At 43.8% G+C, this 15,014-nt stretch overlaps 1 protein-coding gene across 1 annotated transcript in view; it reads right to left on the reverse strand.

Annotated features, from left to right (window-relative positions):
• The window catches only part of SLC7A14 (solute carrier family 7 member 14), a 56,457-nt gene that overhangs the window by 19,221 nt on the left and 22,222 nt on the right, over positions 1 to 15,014 (reverse strand). The window contains exon 2 of the mRNA XM_083504089.1: positions 8,627 to 9,127. Coding sequence (XP_083360215.1) covers positions 8,627 to 8,930 — 304 coding nt within the window. The 5' untranslated portion in view covers positions 8,931 to 9,127. The remainder of the gene's footprint in view (positions 1 to 8,626; positions 9,128 to 15,014) is intronic.

Here is a 15,014-nt window from a genome sequence, read left to right on the forward strand (position 1 = left end):
ACAAAGCAGATGATTGGAAATGGATCTATGGGTAATATTTATTTATTTTATGTCTCAGCTCCTAAATAGTGTAACAAAAACTTTGCTGGCATGATAATATGCTTGATGGTATCATTCAGGAACAAATAAACACAGCTGGATAGTTAGGGCTTTCATAAGACTGGCTATAATTTCCTATTTATAGCACCTTCTGCTGCTTCTTCTTAATAATAAAATCCCCTTTTCTTCAGTTCCTTAGTAATGCAGTCCTAGCCATGTCGACTCTGAAGCAAGATCTACTGAATCTAATGATACTTTCCCCATGGTAAATATGTTGGAGACTGCTATTCTATACACACGTGTACCTTGGGATAAGTCCCACTGAATTCAGTTGGACTTATTTTTGAGTAGGCATGGCTAGGGACTCGACTAGACTGCTAAAGAAAGTGTTTTATATGTGTTGTATATGCAATATAACACCGTGTCACCAGATGGCGCTGATGAGTCCCGTCTTTCCCTACAGGATTCCTTTCCCTGTACGAGTTTACAACGTGTTTAACTGAAACGCTTATTTAATGTGTCTAGATCCAGCCTAGGATTGCATGAGGGACAATAGGTGCCCTCTTTTTTTTGCCTTACAATTTATACACCACTTGATTGTAAAAACAAACAAACCTCAAAGCAGTTTACAAAAAGACAAAACAATAAAATCAAGAAAAATTCTCAGCCCTGCTTTAAAACATACATGAGTTGAATTACTAAAGCAGTTTAACATTACCTCACTTTCCTAAGCATCTGGGCAGGCTTCTCTAAGCGGGAATAAGTTTTAGCAGGCACCAAAAAGAGGGCAGCGAAGGTGGCTCTTGATCTCAATTGGCAGGGAGTTCCAAAGGACAGGTGCTGCCACACCAAACAAATGGGTTCTTACAGATAATAATAATAATAATAATAATAATAATTTTTATTTATACCCCGCCCTCCCCAGCCAAGGCTGGGCTCAGGGCGGCTAACAAGCAATAATAAAAACAAGTTGAATGAATACAACTTAAAAACAAGATTAAAATACAACATTAAAATATTGAAACATTAAAATGCAGCCTCATCGCAGGAGGAGAAAGGAAAAAGAAATGAAGGAGGGGGAGGGAATCAAATTGGCTCCAAGCCAAAGGCCAGGTGGAACAACTCTGTCTTACAGGCACTGCGGAAAGAAATCAGATCGTGCAGGGCCCTGGTCTCATGAGGCAGAGCGTTCCACCACGCCGGAGCCAGTGTTGAAAAGGCCCTGGCTCTGGTTGAAGCCAATCTAACTTCCTTAGGGCACGGGACCACTAGGGTGTTGCTATTTATGGACTTTGAGGTAGGGCATACCGGGAGAGGCGGTCCCGTAGGTACGAGGGTCCTAGGCCATGAAGGGCTTTAAAGGTTAAAACCAGCACCTTAAATCTGACCCTGTACTCCACCGATAGCCAGTGCAGCTGGAAAAGCTGGGTGAATATGCTCCCATGGCAGAGATCCCGTGAGGAGCCTCGCTGCAGCATTCTGCACCCGCTGGAGTTTCTGGGACAGCTTCACGGGCAGCCCCACGTAGAGCGAATTACAGTAGTCAAGCCTGGAGGTGACCGTCGCATGGATCACTGTGGCCAGGTCGGGGAATGGTTATTATTTAGCGCCTGCAGCAATGCCAATTCTGCTGATCAAAGTGGTCAAGTGTGCATGTGTGAGGCACATTGTAGTAATCCAGTCTTGAAGTAACCAATGCATGAACTACTGTGGCAAATCTTTTCCGGTCCTTGCGTGTATGTTTTGCTGAACAGCTCGAACGCACTCAGCCTATGACTGATATAAGTCTTCCTTTTTCGGCAGTTTCCCCTGCAAGGTCATGAGTTAGTGGCAGCAGGTCCAGACTCAGGAGCTGAGTTCCTAGTAAACAACCAGGGACAAGCCTTTACCAAAGACCCTGGGAATGTCGGAATCAGGTGGGAGGAAATGAAGGTAAAAGGACCTGCTTCAGACAACCCTGGGGTGCGGAAGGAGCAAATAGATGAAATCAGGAAAGGCAGTGTCCCTGTGATGCAGGAAGACTTTTTAAAGCAGGGGGAAGGGAGCGCTATTTGGTCTCCACTTCAGCTAGCCAAATATTTCTGGGCCACCACCAGCCACAACCCAGAAATCTGCATACCCTCTGACATTTCTCCGATGAAAATAGGGACATCCCATTCCATAAAGATAATTTTATCTTATTGGGTTGCCCCAGGACTCTGGGCAGCTTCCAACATATACAAAAACATAATAAAACATTAAATATATATATAAAAACCTTCCCTATACAGGATTGCCTTCAGATGGCTCGAGGGTTAGATAACTCCATACCACCCAACATTTCTCTGATGAAAATAGGGACATCCTAAGGAAAAGTGGGACATTCAGGGATCAAATCAGAAACCTAGACAGATTCTTTAAATCAGGGACATCCTGGAAAATAGGGACATTTGGAGGGTCTGAATCTTGCCTATACGTTTATGCATATTCACCTGGAAAGAATTGTTCTTGACATCTATTCAACTTTATTCTGTGTAAACCTTGATTGTGCTGCAAACATTGTGAAGCAATGCACCAGTTACACTAGTGGAGGTCTTTATCGCGGCTCACATTTAAGCAGGAGAAGAGGCTATGTGTCCTGGGAAAAGGCTCATTCTTATCTCAGTTTATGAAGCTGAGATATGATCACCCAGGCTAGCTCAGGGAAAAGAGAGACGGCTCTTGAAAATAGTAACATGAGAACCCATCCCAAGGTTTTGTTTATATCCCAGATGCTTATGAGAACCGCAGCTAAAAGGTTAAGCAGAAGGTGAAGCGAAAGATTCAGTTTCATGTGCTTTGTGATTTCCTAGCTCAGCCTCACTTTTGCTTTCCAAGAATGCGTTGCTGTTATAAATAACAAAACTCAGGAATGATCAAAAAGGGGGAAATGGCCGAGGAGACTATAAAAATATATCTCAGTGCTTGGGAAAATGTTTTTCTTCAGTGGAATGAAAGCAAATCAAGATGAAAGAAGAAAAGGAATAACCAACACAGCAAACTTGCTATCATCTTAATTTTTTAAAACATAACCCCTGTGGTAGAGATACAATATTGGCAGTTTTGTGTGTTACTCTTGCTTATAGTGTGTAGCTGTGTTGTCTGTACCCAAGTAATATCTTAATGGAAAACCACCAAGGTCATAGGAACAGGTAGTTGAATGGCTTTCTATGATTTCACATGCAGTCCTTCATCTAAGCACTCTTGTGCCACTTTAACAGTCAGGACTACCCTTAAAGAACCCTGGGAACTGTAGTTTGTTAAGGGTCCTGAGAATTCTTAGGAGACCCCTCGCAGGGCTACAATTCCCAGCCCTCTTAACAAACTACCAGGTACCCCAGAAATCCTTCCTGGTACGCGTTAACATGTAAAAGTCACAGACCTCCTTCGTTGCATCCATTTATTCCAATTTGTAATGTAACTGAAACGCTTTCAGCTGGCTAAGAACACCACCTGAGTCGTGTGATCTCTACCTGAAACTGTGATCTGACAAGGTGTGCTGTCATCCCTTCTCAGCAGCAGTTTGGGTGGTGCCTCACATTTTGCAGTCCAGCTGCTATGATAGCACAGAGGCCTATTTTTATCTCTGTCTCAAAAGAACAAACGCCGGTCAGAAAACATTTTAGTAACTTTGGATCAGTGACAGCTGGCTGTTATATTTACAGAGATGGGGGCGCAGCCATTATGTATTTCTTCTTCCCAGGAGGCCACTGGGCAACATGAAACCTGAAACATCTGAAACTTAAAGTGCCTTATTTGAATGTCTGCTAGCTCCTCCCACTCTGCCTCTTGAAATGTGCCAAATTGAGACATGTATGGCTTGACGAACAACAGCTGACTTTTCTCCCCTCTTCCACACATTTTTTTTTTAAAAACTGATGAAGTGTTTTGGGGAATTCAAAAGCTTGCCCACTATTTTATGGCATTTTGGTTGACCTAATATAGACTCTGGAATTAATATTATGGCTAGCTTTATTCTTTAGAATTCTGATGCCTAAAAAAGCATTGTCTTTTCATTCAATAGCATTTTCCATTTCTAGGTAAGTCAGAGTTTTAGCTCCTGGTTGTGTTGATTTTTTTATAGGCATGAATTTATGTCATTTCCCCCCCTGAACAGGCTTTAACCTTCTTAAATTTTATAGTTCTGCTTTGTGAGTTCAGATGTTTTGGTCCAGACCCACATAAATACCATCCTATTTGATTCTATGCTTTGTGGATAATACTTATCTTTTGCCCTCCTCTTTCCAGGCACAGGTCTGTGCTTAAAAGCTCTGTGTCTGAGTCTCTGTTTTTGTTTTGCCCCAAGCTTTCTCCATAAAAACCTGCTCTTTAGTGCTCAATTGGAGCAAACATCAATTTGGGCTTTCTGTGGATTGACATTCACTTTTATTGAGTTTTTATAGGTCAGGGTTTCCTTTTGGTTTTTTGCAAAAGAGGGGATGTGCTCAGACACAGAGCTTTAAGCAGTGGACTGTGCCTGGAAAGAGCGGAGGAAAGGTAATTGCAGATAAGCCCATAATCTGGGTTGGGCAGACCTCAGGAAATACTTGGGTGGGGTTTTTTAGTAGACCCTGTGATCCACCAACTGGAACCTGCTGCAAAGGATATACACTTAGAATTAAAGAATTCTGAGCCAAAGAATTTATTTTAGCACCAGATCTAAATGGAGCTCACAGCCCTTCCACACCAAAATCTATCAACAGCCTTCTTCATTTCAGCAGTATAATTTGAGCCAGGGCAGGGGGACTGTCCTTTAGTTGCTACTAGTAAATCAGCTGGGTGTCGGAAGTCCTTGTCAATCATCCAGGGAGCTAATGGCAGATCCATAGTTGTCTTCTGCCCACTGTTGTCTTGACCCACCTTGATAAAAATCTGATCGGTCCCACCAGAGTGGATAAAGTTGCTTCTAGTCCATCCATTGTGGCACCAGTTAGCCATTCCCAGTCCTCACAAACAGTTAAGTGAAACAATGAGTTGAATGTTTTCCCTTGATGTTTTGTAGCCAAGCCAGGTGTAGACCTTGGATGAGAAATTCCAATCTCATAAGAGAAAGTAGAATGAAAACAACTATTTTATGCTTGAGAAAAGCATTAGAGAAAAGCTTGTTTTAAAAAGCTAAATTTATCCGGGATATTTCATTGTGTTGCATTTACAATGCAGAATTCAAATCAAGGTTCTTCTGTTATTTATCAGTGTTTTCTTAACTGACACCCACATCAAATTTGAAGCATCAATAACCCGCCTCAGAAGCACAGAATGCTCCTTCCACTGCTTGCGTTGGAACATTGTGTCTGCTTGCTATCATTGAACTGTAAAGGACGAACACCAGCCGTAAATGGGCTCACGTGGAAAACATACATAGACCAATTCATACCCTTGGCTAAATTCAATCAATGAAGCCAGGATTCAGAGACTTTTGTTTTACACTTGTTTACTTCTTCTTATCCATCGTGATCCTTTAAAAACCAAAGCCTGCAATCAAATTTCAATCAGACAACTCTTAAACCAGCAATCAAATTTCAGGCATGTAAACAGAAGAGTCTTGCTGGTCCAGCATTCTTTTAGTCAACCTGGTCCAGAATGTTGCATCCCAATTGCATCTGGAAAACTTGTAGGCAGGGTACAAATTCAATAGCCTTCCCCTCCTGTTTGTTCCTGACATCTGATATTCAAAAGGATGCTTAACTCTAAACCTTGAGGTGTCATTTAACGATAATGGGTAATAGATTCTGACAGTCCTAGAGGGTCCTGAAAACATCCTTTCTCTCTTCATTATTATAGGGTAGCGGAAGTGAATGTTAATTAATCTACACAAGTACAGTTCGTACCATATTGCTAGACCAATTACGCTAATTGACTGAGATGGATTACAAATATGTTCGGTGTAGCCGGTGAGTAATCCACAAGCCTTTCTTGCTAGCCAGAGACCCTCTGGAAGTATTTGTTGGCTCTCATGATGTCCGAAAAGGATGGTGTCAATGCAACTCCCCTGATAGTCTAAGCCAGCCTTCCTTAAAGCGATGTCCTCAAAAGGTCATTGGACTACAACTTCCATCAGTCCCAGACAGCATCAGGTTAGGGAAAGCTGGTCTAAGCAATCCTTATCTTAAGCACGGTGTATGTATCTTTGCTTTCTAAATCCAGTTAAGCTAGGTCATTGAAACAGTCTACGTCTACAACAATGGTCCTCAGCAGGGGTGCCAACTTGAATAAAATATTGGGGGGACCCAAGAAAGCCCTGCCCCACATTACTGATCACAAGATACAGTGCATGCACATCATTTGAATAGCAATGCCCATCAACTTGAGTGGGGCAGCAACCCTCAAATGTTTTTGGGGAGCACAGGGACCTTGACCCTTAGGAGCTGGCTCCAATGGTCCTCAGTTGAGCCCAGGGTACATTTGGAAACCACAAAATACAGAAGGAAAACAGCTGATGGTCAGACCCTTAATTTAAAAAGTTGAAATGTTTACACCCCCCCAAAATACAATACAGACAAACAAAGCAAACACCCCCCTAAAACAGACAGCTCCTTCCAATCATACGGCCTGCCAAGCCAAAAAAAGTCCTCAATTAAAAAAATAAAATAAAAATTGGGAGGGCAAGGGGTTTAGGCAGGAACCAAGAGGAGGTCTGGGGATACCATGGTGGGGACCCCAGGTTTACAAAGATTTAATACTCAGTGTCAGGGAACTGACATCGGAGCAGAGGGGAGAGGAGGTGCTTCCCGATTCTGCGGAAGAAGGGACGAGTAAGGGTAGAGAGAGAAGGGCATCTGGGGAAGAATGTTCCGGTGACACCAGGAAGAAGGAAGAGGGAGGAAGCACCTCGGAGGAGAGGCTCCGGGATGCTGGCACTGAAGGTAGTGAAGAGAGTGGAGGGGCCCCTCTGGGCACGCCTACTCTGCGCAGAAGGGTTACGTGCAGAGAGGCGAGGCGAAGGGTGTCAGTCAAGGAGCTTTTATGTTGGAGGAAATTTAGGAAACACCCACTCACGGATTCGTCCAGCGACTGAGCGGCAGCAGCACCTAGGCTGCTCAGTCAGGGAAAGACACCACCAACTTCTAAGCAGTTTGGAACCGCTGGAGGTTTACACACAAGCAACCCCCATTTCCTGTGACACTCAGCATAGTGGTTGAGCTGACTCTCATGATATCTGAAAAGGATCGTGGAAACACAACAAAACTCGGTCATGGTTCAGCTAAACCTTAAATGGAGCATAGTTCTAATTGACTGCACTCTATTTTAATATAGAGGCAGAATTCTTACATAGTTATTATGCTATCCAGTTAGGTTTAGGAATGTTTGCGGAGTGCTGTAGTCACAACCAATCAGATACCATGGTGGACTTACTTGTAAGATCGTCGAACATTCCCACTTGGTAATGCAAAAGGTTTTATCAGTCATTGGCATTAGTCTGGGGCAGAGGTGTTGGCGCTACTAAAGGTGTTGACTCATTAAAAGAATAGTACTTTGCTCTTGTATATTTTGCCATTTCCCCCCGCTTGAACAAATAGCATGTTTAGGCCCAGAGAGGCATTTAGGGTCAGTGCCATCTAGAGAGTTTCAGCAGGTCTCATAAAATGGAAGGCAGGTAATATAAACAAGTTTAATAATGTCCTTAATCAGAGGGAAAGATAGCACAGCTTACTTTCTTTACATTCTGAACATTCAGCATTGCACACCAATGTGTGCCACCCCAATAGCCTTAGACGATTATGCTGCTTCCTGAAAAGTAAAATGACGACTTATGAGTGACTTACATATTCCTTTTGGCTGACAGTTTGAGCACCTGAAGGCAATAGTCGTCCCATCCCTCTTTAATTTTAAAAAGACATTTGTGCTCCCAGGCTGGTGTTTGATCTCAGTATATTATATTTTTAACTCTGCCCTAGTTTTCCATTGCATTTTCTTCCTGTAGTTTAATGCTGTTTTGACATGTATTTCAATACGGTTGTACACAGCCTGGAGACAGGAAGTGGAAGGCGGCATAAATTGGTTTCCAATAGATAAATACATACATACTTCAAAGAACAATTGCTTATAAAATATGTATTCCTGGAATGCTTAAGAAAAAGAGTGGGGAACCTCATGGCCCATGGCCCGTGGCCAGTGTTGGCCTGCCAGGTGGTCCAGGTTTGTCCTCAGGGCCATTTTCTCCAAACCAACCCCAGCTGTCCACTCACTGATGACACTGAGTGATGTCAGCTGATGGGCAGGGTTCAGTCCCACTGGGTGCTGCATCAACAGTGTGTTATTTGACCCCTGTAGCCAGCAGGATTGAACCCTTAGCTCATCAGCTGGTCATGATGCCATCATGATATAAGATGATTGATAGATGGGTGGACTTGTCCACTTGTCACAGTGGGTTTGCAGGGGTGGGGATGGGAATAATGATCTGGCACCATGGGCCAAAACGGTACCCCAACCCCTGGATTATGAGCAACGACAATGCTTGATGAAAGAGAAGCTAAAAGGTTTGCCCTAGAGATTCATGAGAAATAGAATCAGCCACAACTGTTCTTCAGTAAATAGGCATTTAGTAAGCATACAGTTTGGGAAGACTCACCAGACAAAATGGAGGCTACGGCTGCAATGATGAAGGAAACGATGACGCCCGGCCCGGCCATCTCCTTAGCAACCAGGCCAGAGACCACATACATCCCGGTGCCAACACAACTTCCAACACCCAGTGAAACCAGATCCAGGGTAGTGAGCACTTGGGCCAGTTTGGTTCCATGGGATGTGGTGGTGCCTGTCCCCTCCAGCATGGATTCCACTGGCTTGGTGCGGAGGATTCGAGAGTGCATGGCATACCATGTGGCACCCCACTGGATCCGCCGGGGGTCCAAGTGTGAGAGGATGCCGCTCATCGTGATGTCAAGGGATGGAAAGAAAGGCCAACGAAAACCACAGAGTTCAGTTAGCTCCCGTAACGAAGTCTGACAGCATAGACTTTAGCAGACAGGTAGTCAGTTTCAGAGATGGTCCATGTCAACTCAAAGCCACTGCGGTGTGATTGTAAACTGCAGCTTTAACAACCTGGGTTTCAGTTTCGCCTTGTGAGATCCTATGAAAAAGGGAGAAAGAGGGGGAAAATATATTCCTGTGTGAATGAAAGAAAGTGGGACCACGGAACGTTACTATCCCACTCCTAGGAACCAAGATTACAGTAATATATACGTGAGCAGCATATGCTGGAGGACCAGTCACATTTGGTATATAGTGTAAGCAATACTAATTTCTAGATGGATTAATGTTCTGACCTGGTAATGGGCAGCTTCTGGTGTTCTTGTTAAGTCCCATACTATAGACCTGCTATGTGTTCATGTGGTGGTGTTATTTTCACAGAAACATAGAATTGGAAGGGATCCCCAGGGTCATGGAGTTCAACTCCCCTGCAATGTAGGAATCTCAGAAGCAATGAAGGTGGCTTCTCTTTCCTTGTCTTCCTTACTATACGGCCTAGGACCCTCGTACCCCAGGGACCGCCTCTCCTGGTATGTCCTACGGAGGACCTTATGGTCTTCAAATAAAAACATCTTGGAGATCCCGGGCCACAGGGAGGTTAGGCTGGCCTCAACCAGAGCCAGGGCTTTTTCGGCCGTGGCCCCGATCTGGTGGAATGCTCTGTCACAAGAGACTAGGGCCCTGCAGGACTTGACATCTTTCCACAGGGCCTGCAAGACAGAGCTGTTCCACCAGGCGTTGGCCAAGGCACAGTCTGACCCCCTCTCTCCTTCTGTAATCCTCATAGAACTCTAGCCCAATGGTTGCCATTAATTTGACTCTGAATTGATTTTAGAATGAATTGATTTTAGAATGAATTGATTTTAGAATGAATTGATTTTAGAATGAATTGATTTTAGAATGAATTGATTTTAGAATGAATTGATTTTAGAATGAATTGATTTTAGAATGTATTTCAATTAATTGATTGTGATTTTATGTAAACTGTGTTATTTTTACAGTTGTTTGCCGCTCTGAACCTGGCTTCGGCTGGGGAGGGTGGGATATAAATAATTTATTATTATTATTATTACTCAAGATACGTGGCACTCAGAATCAGTGGTTAAGCTACATAATTTTAAATATTGGGCTTAATAGTCGTGTGTGTGCGTGTGGTAATTAGATGATAATGTGTATTACTCCACTTACTTTAAAATGTGGTAAGAGAGCCCTGCTGGGTTTGGGGGTCCTGCTGAGAGGGCTCTTGACACCTGCCCAGTTGGTGCTATTGTTCAGAATATATTCGAAAAGGATGGGGCAATTGGTCAGCAGCACAATACGGCCTGGATCACACATCTATGCACATCAGTTGGATTTTTAGCACTTAATTGCTCTACACTTGGGCTGCACTGTGTAGGAATATGAAGCTAATGAGCCTGACTTACGAGTAAATAGGCATAGGACTGTGCTGTAGATACACTGTGTGCTTGCTTCTGCAACCTATTGCTTTTTCTGCTTGAGAAATGATTACTTTGTATATTTGGACATAGATGATTAGAAAGGTAACAAGCTTTCTTCTGTGTTCTCTTCCACAAATGATATTTACTGGGCAAATGGTGCCTTGAACTTTTCACTGTTTAGGAAAGGGGTAGTGTGAAACAATATCTTTCCAGCTGCCTGGGGAAGAAACAATTCTCTCTTTTTTCATTTTTGGCTAAAAAGAAACTATTTTCCTCCTTTGTATCTAAATGTGTGTTTTTAATACATACAGAAATTTAGCCAAGTTAGCAAAAACATGGCGTTAAGTTGACTGCTGTTGGTTGTCTAAAACCTAGAGAGTTTCCCCAGATATTTACCCCAAGCAATATTTACCCCATGACTAAAGGTTGTAGCATTTAGGATTTTTTAGTTTATAGAAAAGGTGAGGAAGAGGTGGCATGATCAAAGTTTATAAAATTATGCATGGCATAGAAAAAAGTGGCTAGAGAAAACTTTCTCTCTCTCTGTCTCACTCATTACACTAGAATTCGTCCACATCCAACGAAGATGAATGTTGAAAAACTCAAGACAGACAAAGGAAAGTACAAATTCATGTAGTGCATAGTTAAACTGTGGAACTCACTCCCACAGCACGCAGAGATGACGAATGGCTTGAAAAGTGGATTAGGCCATAATGACTATGCTCTGCCTCCACAGCTAAAGGCAGTATGCTTCTGAATACCAATTGCTGGAAAGGGGAGGGTGCTATTGTCCTGCTCAAGTCCTACAAAAGACTTCAAAAGAATTACTGCCAATCAGAATAGATAGCAAGGGGCCAAGAGTCTCTAGTTCAGGACAGAGTTAGTATGTGAAAGGGTTAAGAACCACAGACTTCTAAATTGCTAGAGTAGGCTCAGTGATGTCACATCCCACTTCTCCTGAGAGGGAAGAAATAATTCTTATTTCCTGTTCTCTTTCTCCCTCCCCCCTCTCGCGTTGCATGTGACGGATCCCTCACCTTAGCTCTCTGTCCCAGACATATGTCTGAGACTGCCCTTGTGGTACTTTTCAACCAAAAACATTTACCAGAAATTTATTGTTGCTGCTAAGAACAATGCATGACTGTAAGTAAAATATATTTTAAACTTCCTTCAACGTATGGTGTGCAGGAGAGGTAAAGGGAGCCAACCGCTTCAAGTAGCTGGAGTGCATTAAAATAAGGCTTAAAAGCCTATTCCTACACTTCATTAAATCTGCCTAACGATGGGATTGTAACTCTGCTACTGGGGCTGTTTATGCACAAGCCCTGCGTTCCTAAAAAACCCCCTGGTACCAGCCATTTCTTCTTTTGTTTCCTAACACACACACATGGGTCTGTAGAGGACTAGATATAATTAATATAGCCTCTTACCAATGCCCATCAACATTGTTATCGGGGACTGTGCTCTATAAAGCAGGATATAAGACCACCTGAACAAAGACCTATTGAATAGGCCTGTTTCCAACCACAGTGACCAACCAGATGCCTGTGGGAAGCTCAAAGTCAGGCAGGAGCACAGTCGCCATCTCCTGCTGTTGCTCCCATCAACTGGAATTCAGTGACACACTGCCTTTGATCCTGGATGCGGCAGATGGCCATCCCAACTAGCAGCCAATAGCCATAAGGTTGAGCTCTTCATTCATAGCCAAGTGGCCGAATTCTTACTTCCAATGTGGGAGGCCTAGTCCAGTGTGCTACTGACTGTGCTTTCTGAGGACGGGGGACACGTGCCATAGCTTACTGTTGGAACATAGCTTTGTCTGCACTTGGTTTAGCCCCTGGTACCTGCTATTTTTAAGCAAGGATCTCAGACAGCAGGGCTGGTGGGAACTACATTGGAGAGTCACTGCAGACAGCAGCAGGCATAATGAGCTGGTGATCTGGCTCAGTTTAAGTGCATTCAGAGTTTTAATCCGTGTGGCTTCAAAGAGCACCCAAAGACATCAGTTTCATAACTTCAGCAGTGACATTTAAAACATCTGGATGGGTTTCAACTGAGTGCTTTATAATTAAACTATGTCTGTCTTTTTCAGCTCAAAAGCATCCCACTGTGGGGACATAGAAAACTCAAAGATGTATAATGCTCCCTATGGCCAAATGTTACATTTTACACTCATCCACTAATTACCTTCTTGCCCATTAAACACAGCAAATGGCACAAACACTTTGGTGTGGGGCTTTATTAAACACTGGGGGAGAAGGGGAAGGCTGTACAGGTTTATTTTTTCCTGGAGAAAACTTTGTTCATTTCTGGTTTTGCAAATAGCTTCCAAAGATGGTGCCCAACCCACAGGGTTCTTTTCCTTGATGGTGGTGATTTGCATTTACTAGACCAATAAGTGAGGCCACATCTGCACCATGCATTTAAAGCACTAGGATTCCACTGGAACAGTCATGGATTCTTCGGAACTGTAGTTTATTAAGGGTGCTTAAAGGTTGTTAAGGTAAAGGTAAAGGGACCCCTGACCATTAGGTCCAGTCGTGGCCGACTCTGGGGTTGCGGCGCTCATCTCGCTTTATTGGCCAAGGGAGCCGGCGTACAGCTTCCGGGTCATGTGGCCAGCATGACTAAGCCGCTTCTGCCGAACCAGAGCAGCGCACGGAAACACTGTTTACCTTCCCGCTGGAGCGGTACCTATTTATCTACTTGCATTTTGACATGCTTTCGAACTGCTAGGTGGGCAGGAGCTGGGACAGAGCAATGGGAGCTCACCCCGTCGTGGGGATTCGAACCGCCGACCTTCTAATCGGCAAGTCTTAGGCTCTGTGGTTTAACCCACAGCGCCACCTGTTCTTAGGAGGCCACTATTCCCCTCACAGAGCTACAATTCCCAGACTTCCCTGGGAAGAGGGCTCGATTGATAAATCACTCTCCTCACAACTCTCAGTACCCTCAGCAAACTACAGGATACACAATTATGTATTTTTTTAATGAAAAAAACTCTGAAAAATACAAGTTTTATGAAAAAATGGTGTGAGTTTAAAAAAGAAATTGAAAGATTGATGCAGAAATAGGAATAAATGGGCTTATGAGTGGATAAACACAAAATTTGTACAATGATACCCATAAGCTTAAGAAAAACACTTTGTCAGCCCATGGCCCCCCACAGCCCAAGAAGAGACAAGAAAACCATCTCTCTTTGAGTTCTAATTGGCTTTTTCCATTCTCACTGTCATTAATCAAAAGTCTACCACCTACTGCTGTGATGCCAGACATTATTAGGAAAGGGTTGTTTGCACCACAACAACATTCTTCATTAGGGAAAATTAAACTAAAACAGCAATCATATTGCAGATAGAGAGAGAGAGAAACATGTTTACAGGCGCAAATCATCTTTACCTATGGAAACATTTCCTGCATTATTCATATTCAGCGAAGGTTCGATTTGTTGCCATGGTGGCACTTAAAGCCATCCTGGCTACTAGCTTGACTTGTATGAGCCTCCGGATATGTGCAATTGGTTTGACTTACCTAGGCATATATCAAAGGGCCCCAAAATAGCCTCCAGACTAGTTGCATTCTGGCTGACCGCCCACCCAACCCTGTATCTTCTGTCCCCAGGGATACCCATCGCCTGCACTACAGCCTGCTAGACAGGAGGAGAGCTGAACGTTGCTTATGGTAAGCTGAACCATGTACAGAATTCAGAAAGGCAGCCACACCTGGCAGCTGATGGTGCAGGAAGAATGTGCACATGGGAAGGTGGGAGATGGAAAGAGAGACACAGAGAGATGCAGGGCTATTTTAGTCACTGGTGACACTGGCAGCTGACCCTCAGCTGGCTGGAGCAGATGGTCTTTGTACTAAGACACAGTGAAGGCTGGTCGCTGCTAAAGCCGCATCTGTGGAACGAGTTACGTCATGGACTTGCTAAAAAGGAATTAAATGGCAGAGAGAAACGAGCACAGAGGCTTGTTCCTCTCGTGCTCATTGAAGTAGCTTCTTTCCTGTGAGCTGCCAGTGGGAAACGGATGAGCTTTTCATAGAATCACAGAATCACAGAATTGTAGTGTGGGGAAGGGACTCTGAGGGTCATCTAGTCCCACCCCCTGCAGTGCAGGAATCTCAACTAGATCATCCATGGCAGATGGCCATCCAACGTTTGCTCTAAGTCTAATACATCTCGTAGGAGTCTGTTCCACTGTGGGAAAGTTCTTCCAGATGTTTGTGACTTCAAAAATTGGACATACTTTTCACAACCAGTCCTGTCTCTCTAAGATCTTGTTGGCTGCTGGATTGATCAACAGGATAGGAACCAGCATAGTATGGAGGAGCAACTCCTTCGCCCTTCCTTGCTTTCCCCTCGAACCACTTCTGAAGACTTTGGAATGACAGGAAGTTGGAATGCAGGAACAGAGGAAGCTGCCACCTCACACAATTGGTGCATCTAGGCTAGTATTGTCTACACTGTCTGGCAGCAGCTCTCCAGGATTGCAGATTGGGCAGATGGAGATGCCAGGATTGAACCTGAGATTTGCTTCATGCAAA

The sequence above is a fragment of the Podarcis liolepis genome (genome assembly GCF_965112155.1).
Source record: "Podarcis liolepis genome assembly, chromosome: 5".
NCBI lineage: Eukaryota > Metazoa > Chordata > Lepidosauria > Squamata > Lacertidae > Podarcis > Podarcis liolepis.